The sequence below is a fragment of the Sphaerodactylus townsendi genome, linkage group LG13 (genome assembly GCF_021028975.2).
Source record: "Sphaerodactylus townsendi isolate TG3544 linkage group LG13, MPM_Stown_v2.3, whole genome shotgun sequence".
Lineage (NCBI taxonomy): Eukaryota > Metazoa > Chordata > Lepidosauria > Squamata > Sphaerodactylidae > Sphaerodactylus > Sphaerodactylus townsendi.
The window spans coordinates 33,269,449-33,280,345 of NC_059437.1; the positions used below are offsets into that span (position 1 = coordinate 33,269,449).

The 10,897-nt window shown below is 47.4% G+C and overlaps 1 protein-coding gene across 2 annotated transcripts in view; it reads right to left on the reverse strand.

Moving 5' to 3' along the window:
• FRMPD3 (FERM and PDZ domain containing 3) overlaps nucleotides 1-8,492 on the reverse strand; it is a 92,774-nt gene extending 84,282 nt beyond the window's left edge. The window contains exon 1 of one of the 2 annotated variants that reach the window (XM_048514683.1): nucleotides 8,235-8,492. Coding sequence is in view for 1 of the 2 variants with exons in the window: in XM_048514680.1 (XP_048370637.1) it covers nucleotides 3,340-3,349 (10 nt within the window). In the remaining variant the exon portion in view is untranslated. Of the gene's footprint in view, nucleotides 1-3,339; nucleotides 3,508-8,234 lie in introns of those variants that run through there. The other variant, XM_048514680.1, reaches the window with a different exon arrangement.
• Between the last annotated feature and the right edge of the window lie 2,405 nt (nucleotides 8,493-10,897).

Below are 10,897 nucleotides of genomic sequence, written 5' to 3' on the forward strand. Positions count from 1 at the left end.
TCTTTGTTCATTTTAACTCTCAAGGGTTTTTTTTTCTCTTATGCCAAGATACAAATTGACCTGTACAATCATCTATGTGACAACCACTGTTTTATAGTCCCTCTGATGGGAAGGAACCAGAATATCAGATGGTCCCACAAGACCAAATGAATGGGTTAAATATTCTCTGCCTAGACTGCGTTAAAAGGATTTTCCACAGTGCAATCTTATGCAGTTATTCCAGTCTAAACTCATTGATTTCAGTGGCCGTAGACTGGTGTAACTGCACAGCGTAGCAGTCAGACTTTAGAAGGCTCTTGCATGTCCAGTTAATCAAGCCAAGAGAACACATAACCTAGTTCCAGGAGGTGAACTTGACTGATGACAGCAGACTGGAAATTTGACTTTGATCAACAAGGTGTCCATTAAAAAAACTCCCATTCTAAATAATAAGCATCTCCTCCCCAAGCAGTCCCAAAAGTAATTTCAGAATTTGTTTTCCCCAAATTTGCAGCTATCCAACTGCTTTAAAGAGTGACTAGCTAGCTCAGCTTCTTGGGAAGAAATTAGTCAGACTGTTGACAAAATGCACTGCGCTGGAAGAGTGCTGGCACCACAGTTGTGCAGGACCTCAGGTGTTGTACTGCCGTGCAGCTCCCCAAGATCAGCACATAAGTGTCTCTACACCAGAGTAAATGCCCTTATGCCAGCACAAGTGTCATTTTTGCCGGCACTGGGGTCATGCTGCCTCCTGAGCAGTCCCCCCTCCAAAGGATTGTCCTGTGAGTAGGACAGTCATGGTCCCAAGTGCATCCCAAAGTCTTTTCCAGCTCAGATCCACTGCAGTGAACCAATTATCAACTCTGAGCATGGTCAGTGGCTAGGAATATTACCCTCTGCTCTAAAGCAGAATATTATGAAAAACAAATGAATACTTTTAAATAAATAAGGAAACAAGGTTGAGGTTGATTCAACCTTTGGCCAAAAAAATGGTATAAGAGAGGCCAAAGCATCTTTTCCCTTTCAATAAAAAACAAACAAACTGCATTTCCACTTAAAATCAGTATTTTGTACAGTTGTGCTCAGAACACAAGGCCCTTTTAGTTATGACTTTGGTTTCTGACTATTTTTTTAGCCTGTCTTGCACCCACCCCCATCCCCCTGCAAATTCATGCAAGACAGCTGACTTACAGAAGGATCCAGAATTCACCAAGTTTTGATGCTCCTTGATTTTTCCTAATCAATGTTTCTTTGCTAAGGAAATGGCTGAACATGTATTGATTACAAAATGCCGTTCCCTGGCAGGAACCTCAGAAATAGCGTTGACGGAAGGGCTCATATGTTAAATGACTTTAGAACTCAGCAAATGGGATCTCTAAGCAACAGGGAAGCTGATCTAGTGCTTCAAAGGCACACTGCAGATGGCTTCAGTTCCAAAAGAGGAATCTGTGAGCCATTTTAAAAATACAAGCTGCTTGCAGGTTCATCTTTTGAGCCATTTGCCAAGTACAAGGCAGTAGTTTTGGTTTCCCAAATGGGATTTCTTACACGTCTGGAACATCGGAAGCTTCCCAATACTGGTTCAGACCTTTGGTTCATCTTGCTGCTGCCTGTTCTGAGGGCCAGCTGTTCGCAGGGTGGTCACAGGCACTGAAAGGACTCTCCAAGGTCTGCCCATTTTAAGCGGAAATACTGGGACTGAACCTGGGAGTTTCAGCATGCAAAGCAAGCCCTCTGCATCTGAGCCGCAGTATCTCTGTGTGCAACTGAAGAGACATTTCTCTGCCCGTGCCAGATGGAACTCTGCTTCATAGGACAGGGTCTGGAACCCGCGTGTTGTAAGCTGTCGTTCTGCGGGCTCTGTTATAGCCCTGCTGAACCCCTTGGCTGCTCCTGCCCGATCCTTAGTTCCATACACTGACACACAATGCTTGGCCTTGCTCTGCAGCATACGTGTGTGCATGGAAACAAGCCTGTTGGGTTTCTGGATACATGGTGTGCTCTTGCAGGCAGCATGCAGGCTCAGCAACAACATCATCTTTCCTGTGGATTTAATTGGTGAGTGTGTCCGCCCACAGAGAAGATATTTGTTGGTCAAAACGAGTTAAAGGCCACCATGCTGCTTTTGCTGCAAGCAATGGGGTTTTTGCTGGCGTGCAGGGGTGAGACCCTGGCAAAGGCAACCATCCACAAGCCTGTAGACAATCCCAACAGAAGAGCAGAAGGTCTTGCCCAGAGATTGGTCAGTGAGCACATTAGCAGGTCTTGGATTTGCTCATCTTGCAAGCTTCAATCACACACACACTCTCTCTCTCCTCTGGCCTTATCTTCATGCTGCAGTCAGCTTTCTGGCAGATGGAGCTATTAAGTTTTGAGCAGGATCCAGAAGACCAGGCTTTGCTGACCTCTGAAGCTACCACCTGCTCTAAAGCTTTTTTAAATTAATACAGAAAGCGATCTGTCTTCCTGGAACAGTTCCCTACGACCACCTTTTGCTCGGGGAAACCTGAGCCAACCCTGAGAAACTTCACCTCACCCATTCTCTTCAGGATGGAGCAAACACAGCTGACCGAAGCTTGGAGGTTGATGTAGGGCTTCCATTCGCCCCAGAATGGGCTACGAAGAAATCTATTCCTTTTCATATCAATGATGTCAGCCACACAAAACTCAAGTTCCTAGCTCACCAGCGTTAATTCCACTCCGATGATGCTGGTAAGGAGCAACGCCTGGGGGACAGTTATGCCATCAAGCAACTGAGACGCACACTTCTGGTACTGTTGCATTCTGAGCCCCCAACCCTCGCACAAGCAGTATGCAAAGCTCAGGTCCTACAATACCTCTGGCACAGATAAGCAGAACCAGGTCCTGATACTAGCAGAACACTTGCCCTTTGCAAACAAAGTTGGAACAAGCAGCAAATATAACAACCATCGTTTCTTCACTAATGAAACAATGAAGTTAACCCACTTTAGAAACAGAAACTAGCTGTTTATCAAGCCCCAACTTTTGGTCACACGAGTAGAACAGTCCATCACCCCTACTGCAGAAATCAACAGAATCAAAAGTCTATCACCCCTACTGCAGAATCAACAGAATCAAAAGAAGACAGGCACATCCCCCCCACACCACTATAGCACCCCGATTTTTGGTAATGCCAAATAAAAGTAATTTGCTTTATGAGGCATAGTGAACAATGTCTGCCACCCCTTTTCTTAACACCACCACTGCTTCTGCTGACATTAATTCTTTTTCTACCACCTAATGTCAAGGTAAAATTTAGCAGCTCTTCACATAACTGGTCCCTACAAAACGCCAAATATAAACAGAAGGCAACCATTATTCTGTCTTTAATTGACTTACCCAAGATCATGGAGAAAGCTGGTAGCAATCCTAATAACAGATATTCCAAACTTCCTTTTCTGTGCTTTAATCATTGATCAATTTTCTCCACAGCTAAATCCAATTCACCAGCTAGAATCCTGTTTGCAGGAAGTTTGGCCTATAATAACATTTGTTTGTTCTTCAATGGAATCAATGAAACCATGGGTGCCTGCTGAACCTCACTGCAGGAAAAGAGCTAAAGCAAAAAATAAAAATACAAAAGGCTGGTACAATTCCTTCCCCTCCCGACCATCTGCTGGTCTGTCTGCTCATCCTGTTTTTATGGCTTATCTATGGTTACCCTAATAATGACTCCTCCCTTCCTCTTCCAATGGTGTTCACATAAACTCTGAAGCTTCATTTGATCAGTCAGTTAAGGACATGCTATGTGACTCACAGCATATGCCCCATCCTGCAGCCCAATTAACCCGAGGAACTTGGAGCTGCTTCTTCTATTTATTTTATTTTATTAAATTTAATATCCTACCCTTGTTCAGCACCAGGCCGGGCTCAGAGTAGCTAAATTCAAAATTGCTCCACACATATACAATAGCAATATATTAAATTGATACCTTTATAAACCTATTTAAAGTATCCCATTTAGAAGACATTTATCAGACTTGTTAAACAACCTATCTAATTTCTAACACCTCCCTTCCTAATCTGAAGCTTTCTAATAAACAGGTAAAGGAGAGAGAGGAAAAACTGAATGGAAAAAAAGGTTTAGGAGACTAACAACATTAAAATAAAATGTAGCTGCCCCAACCAAAGGCTCAGTGGAACATCCCTGTCTTTTAGGCCCTGTGGAACTGTACTAGGTCCTGTAGGGTCCTGGTCTTAGCAGCTAAAGAGTTTCACCAGGCCGGGGCCAATAAATCTCTGATCTTGGTTGAGGCTAGCCAGACACTTCTGGGGCCAGGGACTACCAATAGGTTATTTCCAGTGGATCATAATGTTCTCCGGGAATGATACAAGGAGAGGTGGTCCCAAAGATGTGACAATCCCCAACTGCTCAAGGCTTTAAAGGTTAATACCAAATCCTTGAAGATGATCCGGAACTTAACTGGCAACCAGTGCAGTCAGTACACCACAGGTCAACTGTGGGGGTCTTAGTAAGGACTCTCAATACCACATTCTGGACCAGTGCAATTTCTGGAGCAATCTCAAGGGCAGGCCAGTGAGCTACAGTCGTCCAGCCTGGAGGGAACCATCCCTTGGATCACTGTTGCCAGCTCTGGGTGGGACAGGTAAGAAGCCAACTGCTTAGCTTGACAGAGGTAGAAAAAGGCTACTTTAGCCATGTGGGCAACCTAGGAGGACTCCAGGAACACACCTAGGCTTTTCATAGAAGAAAGTGTTAATGTCATCTCGTCTGATGTAGGCAGTTAGAAACCCTCCATTGACGCTTCCAGTCCAGCCCCAGGACCTCTGTCTTCGATGGATTCAGTTTCAGCCTACTCTTCCTCAGCCATCTTCAGGCAAATGAGTATATGAGGGGCGAAAGGGGTTTCAGTTTTTCCCTTTTGCCAACCAATCAGATGGACTGGGGCAAACTCAGACTTCTAGATTCTGGGGAGTAACTTTCAGAAGGGAAAAGAACCTATCTGGCTCTAGTGCGAACTTTAAAACTCTATTTTTAATTAAAATAATTAAAACGTTTATATAACAGAACCACAACTCTTAATCAACAAACAAAAATATACATATTATAAATAACAACAATAAAACAATGAATAATACACACACAGGGGATCCCAAATACAATAATATCAAGTCTCATTTTGAAAGAGATCCAGTAGTTGTTATTTATAATAGGTATCCTTTTGTTTGTTGATTAAGAGTTGTGGTTCTGTTATACAAACGTTTTAATTATTTTAATTAAAAACAGAGTTTTAAAGTTCGCACTAGAGCCAGACTTTTCCCTTTTGGATACTGTCTCTGGCTCATTATATATCTTGTTCTGTGGAGTAGCTCCCTAGAGGAAAGGGTAGAAAATGCTGTTGAAGAAAGAGCTCAGAAGCATCTATTCATTTTTATTTATTTAGTACATTTTTATCCTGCCTTTCCTCCAAGAAGCTCAGTGTGGCAGATACGGTCTTCTCACTCCTTCGTTTGATCTTCACAAGAGCCCTGTGTGGTAGGCTAGGCTGAAAGTGTGTGACTGGCTCAAGGTCACCCAGAGACCTTCATGGTAATGTGTGTGTAGGTGTGTGAGGATCACACCTGGGTCTCACAAATCCAAGTCCAGTGCCTGCTAACTATTATAAGAGACTTTAGACTGACTGTACTGTTTTCTCTGAGACACTATCCCAAGTGACTTACTTCTTAGTTGAGTCCACTGATGTTTTTCAAGGACAATTATTTTTTTTTCAGAATTATTGCTATGTTGCCTCTTCAGAGTCCTGCCTGAGGTGGCTTACAATTAAAAGAGGAGGAGTTTGGATTTATACCCCGCTTTTCTCAGGGTAGCTTACAAACCCCTTCCCTTCCTTTCTCCACAACAGACATCTTGAGAGGTAGGTGGGGTTGAGAGAGCTCAAAGAGAACTGTGACTGGCCCAAGGTCACCCAATAGGCTGCATGTGCATGAGTGAGGAAACAAACCTGGTTCTCCAGATTAGAATTGGCCACTCATGTGGAGAAGTGGGGAATCAAACCCGGTTCTCCAGATGAGAGTTCACTGTTCTTAACCACTACATCACGTCACAACGTTGACAGAAAAACAAGTTCCACCTTGCTCCTTCCCTTGGAATGCTCCTTTCTTGCTGGCATGCCTTTCCAGAGCACTAAGACTCCCTAAACAGGAACTGTCATTTAAATATGTAGAGGGGGAGTGGGGCTCTTTCTAAGCCTTGGAAAGCCAAACAGACAGACCATCCCTACAGCTAGCGATCTGGCTGGGGAAAAAATAACTATTTTTAAAATGTACAGACCTCATTCTCCATCAACAAATGCAGAGTAGTGTTCCATGCTACACTACTACATTACATTGTTTGGCAGATGGTGAATGTGAAGAACAGAAACTTGTGGTGGGGGGAGGAGGGATGTAGGCACTGGACCCTGGCACAAAGGCAAGACAAGTCCAAGAGGTCTGAGACACTGTTTATTTTCTGCGAAGGTTTCATCAGGCATCGTGGTGGCTGTTCCTGTATCCTTTTAATGGATTGCCGCATGAATACATGCGGCTATGAGTGTTGTGGGTTTTCCGGGTTGTATGGCCGTGTTCCAGTAGAATTTTCTCCTGATGTTTCGCCTGCCTCTGTGACTGGCACCTTCAAACGATGATCCTCTGAAGATGTCAGCCACAGATGCAGGCGAAGGGTCAGGAGAAAACGCTGCAGGAACATGGCCATACAACCCGCAAAACCCACAACACTCTAGTGATTCCGGATGTGAAAGCCTTCGACTAGAAAGCATGTGGAGGGCTCTTGAATCATTGCTACCTTCTCAAGGCGGGGGGGGGGGGAGAGATATGTTTCCACTCCTGATTCCAAGTACACAGTCACCCAGTGGACAATGGCCACCTCTTTCATGAAAGCAGAGCTTGAAGCAGGAAGGCGCTCTCTTCCCAGTATAATCTGAAGCACTAGGAAGTTGAAGGGAGTGTGAATGCCCGATCCATGTAAGAGAACAGCCCAGCGGAAGAAAGCTGCAAAACCCATGGCAAGGGAGGGCTTCCAGGTCAGCCACCCCTGGAAAGATCCCCCTTCTAGCCCAGGCTGCGGCCTCTGCAGTGCCTTTAGGAGGGCCAGCTGGCCAGCTTCGGGATCCTCTTTACCACCCTTGCCACTGCCCCCCCCCCCAGAAGATGCCAAGAAGGACTGCGACCTCCTGAAACTTGTCCCCATAGAAACAGAACCGAGTTGTGGTTGCAGCAGCCCCAGATGCGCCACCTTAAGCATCCCCGCCTTTCCAACATACATCCCCTTCCTGCACAAGCGCCTTTTCATTCAAACACCCACCTGGATCGCTGAAATGCTTTCCCCCATCCTAAGGTGTGACAAAACACAGTCCTGGGGGAACCATGGGAAGCTTAGTCCCCGACAAAACCCAACAGGTGCAGGCTGCTTCACACCCGAGGAAATTCCTACACACAAAGACTGCTGAGTAAGAATTCTGCAGTGTGGAAAGACCGACCGTGGAGAAGGCTGCGCGGGGTGGGCACAGCAGTCCTTTCCTCTCTAGGGGAGAGGTAGGGGGGGGGCAGAAACGCAGACCCCCCCTGCCAACTGGGCTTTCCCCCAAGGAGCCACTCTTTCGGCGGGGCTCTAGCCGGCCAGGGCGCAGGCCTTGAACCCAGGCAGGCTGCAGAGAGCCCTCCTCCTCCAAGTAGGAGCTGCCCGAGTTCTGTGTTGAGACGCCGGGCCCGGCCGGGCTCCTCACGATGGAGACCCCAGGCAGGCTGGCAGGCGGGCAGATCAGGCAGGCAGGCAGCAGGGCCCTGACAGGTAGGGGCTTGAAGGCAGCCACTGGCAGGGCGCGCTCCAAAGAACTGGGGGCGGGGGGGGGGGGGCGCGGAGCTGAGGGACACCTGTGGCCCGTACGGGGTGTGTGCGCGCGCAACTGGAGTCCTGAACGCGACGGAGGTCCTGGCGGGGCGATGATCCCCAGGCCCCAGCTGGTGGGTCGGGCTGGGAGGTGGCCGCCGAGTCGTGGACGAGGAAGCCCAGCAGCCCCGCGGCCAGGCGGACGGCTTTCCCGCCCAGAGCAAAGGCACGGCCACACCGCGCCCAGCACTGGAGCCACCAAGCCTCCCCTCCCCTCCCGTCGCCCTGCTAGCCGGCGGCTGGTTGCTCCGGTGGGGCGGGGTGCCTCTGCAAAGCTCGGTGGCCGGCCAGGCAGGCAGCGAAGGTCCCGGTCCCAGGCGGGGCTTACCGTGCGGCCGCTGGACTTTAGGGTCGCCTGGGTCCCACGCCGCCGCCGCCGCCGCCGAGCCAGGGAGGGCGCGCTGGCGAGGCCGTCTCCCGCGCCCAACTCTTCGGCCGCTCCATCCTCGGCCGGCACTGCAGCGAGGGGCCAAGCAGGCGAAGCTCGCCGAGAGGCAGCCGGGCGGGGCGGGGGGGGGGCGCCTGTGGACGCGTGGGCGAGCGGAGGGAGGGGGCGGGCAGAGAGTGCGTGGAGCCGCCGCGGCGCCCCCCTTTCCCTGCCGGCAGGTTGCGCCTCCTGAACGCCCCCCCCCCCCCTCCTTTAGTGTTCGGCTGCTGCTTCGATGGGACGCGCTGCTTCGGGAATGCCTCTGGCGGCCGCGGCAGCACAAGAAGGAATCGTGTTAGGCGGCCCCACTTCCGAGGGGCGAAAGCTCCAGGGCGCGCCTTCCTGGGCGGAGAGCCCCTCTGGAGAGAGACGGGGATGGGCGGATGGAGGGAATCTCTGTAAGGGGGTGCTGTGCGCTTTCCGGGCTGTATGGCCGTGTTCTAGTCGCATTTTCTCCTGGCGTTTCGCCTGCATCTGTGGCTGGCATCTTCAGAGGACTCACTACGTTCTACACGTACATATCTTTGTAATAAACCTGAAACATTTTTGTGTGATATCTCATGTGAAGCTTTACTACCGTCAGATCCTCTGAAGATGCCAGACAAGATGCAGGCGAACCGCCAGGAGAGAATGCTACTAGAACACGGCCATACAACCCGGAACCTGGAAAGCACACAACACCCCAGTGATTCAGGCCATGAAAGTCTTCGACAATACATTAATCTCTGTAATATCTGCTTTACTTTCAAATGTATTAGCAAAGAAGGGGGTGCACATGGCAAGTATAGCCACTGATCCCGCACTGGCTCCCCACAGCCCCAAAATAAACTCTAGGGAATCTATTATGGGTTCCCGGTTCTTCTTCGGTCTGTGAATTCCCCAGAATCTGCAAGGGGTTGCAGCCAAACCAGGCTTGTAACCAGAAATTTTTTATTAGGCAATTGTTTTTGTTAAAGACGCAGTTTAGCTCAGTGGAGAGAGCAGCCTGTTGTGTGTCTGTACGGAATTGCCATACTTATATTTCTAAATAATTAAGTCTCATGAGATATCACACAAAAATGTTTCAGGTTTATTACAAAGATATGTATGTGTAGAACACAGTGAGTCCTCTTAACAAAACAGATGACACACATTTTCAAACTGTTCATCTCTCAAGTTTAACAAGATGCATACGATGTACTACATGGGTTAAATTGGTTTAGACCACATAAAAGAGCTTTCCTACTGCAGCAAGATATATTGGGACAGAAGACCTGGTAACAGATGTTCTTCTTGTCAGCAAGCATGTAACTACAGCACTGGACTTAAGAGACCCAGGTTTGAGTCTCTGCTCTGGCATTCTCAGCCTCACGTACATTACAGTATGATTGTTGTAACCTAGTGGGCCTTTGTGTGTTGGAGTTACATCTTTCTTGTAACTGCAATGCTCAAGAGCACTCACAGACCACTGGTGAAAAAGGTTTCATCGTAGTCTTCTCCAAATTTTGACAGTAGCCTTTTGTAATCAGCCTTGCCTTATATCTTTTCACTTCTTCTGCATTATGTTTGGTCTTGAAGACCCACTTATATCCTACTGTTTTCTTTCCCGGTGGTACTTCTGTAAGTGTCCATGTTTTGAGTTAATGCTTCAGTATCTTCTTCTGTGGCTTTCCTCCACCTTTCTGCTTCTCTAGAAAGCACGTGGAGGGCTCTTGAGTCATTGCTACCTTCTCAAGGCAAGCATATCTCAAAGGTGGTATGCCCATGTTTTGTTGTGCTGGAACACCTGAGGGTTGCAGCCCCTTCTGACTGAACAGGCTCTCCAGATTATTCATATGTGTTGTCCATGGTGCTGCCATCCTCAGGTGCTTCAAGTGCGCTGTCCATGGTATTCAGATAAACTTCATCTGCTGCACTTGATTTGGTTCTGCTGAAGTGAAATCACTGGAATCTGCTTTCTCCTTTTCATCAATGTAAACTGCATCACAAATCTTTAACTCACCTGTATTAGGGTTAAGGATTCTGTATCATCTGCACCTTTAGGAATATAAGCATATGCTTTTGATCCAAACACTCTCAAATGGCTCACTCTGGGCTTCTGCCCAAACTGAAGTTTATAAGGAGCCTTATCAGCTCCCTTGGTTGGCAGTCTGTTTTGCAAGTAAGTTGCTGTATTAATGACCTCAGCCCAATATTTATCTGGCAGTTTGACCTCAAACAACATGCACCTGGTCATTTCAATAAGGGATCTATTTTTTCTTTCAGTTGTCAACTGATGTTCAATTCCATATTCAGTCAATATGCTTTCATTTCATTTGAGCAATATTCTCCCCCGTTGTCTGAGCATAAAGCCACTGGGGTCCTTTGAAATCTGTTTTTAACTAATGCAATATAAGTTTTAAATTTTCTCAGAACTTCTCTTTCATGTCTGTCACAGACATACGTCACAGTATATTCTGAAAAATCATCTATAAATGCAAGGAAATATTTGCTTCCTGAAATGGGGTCTCTGTTTTAAAAGGTCTACATAAATCTGTATGAATAAACTCTGGAGGGTGCTTGCTTTCTTCCTGCTTAATTCCTTT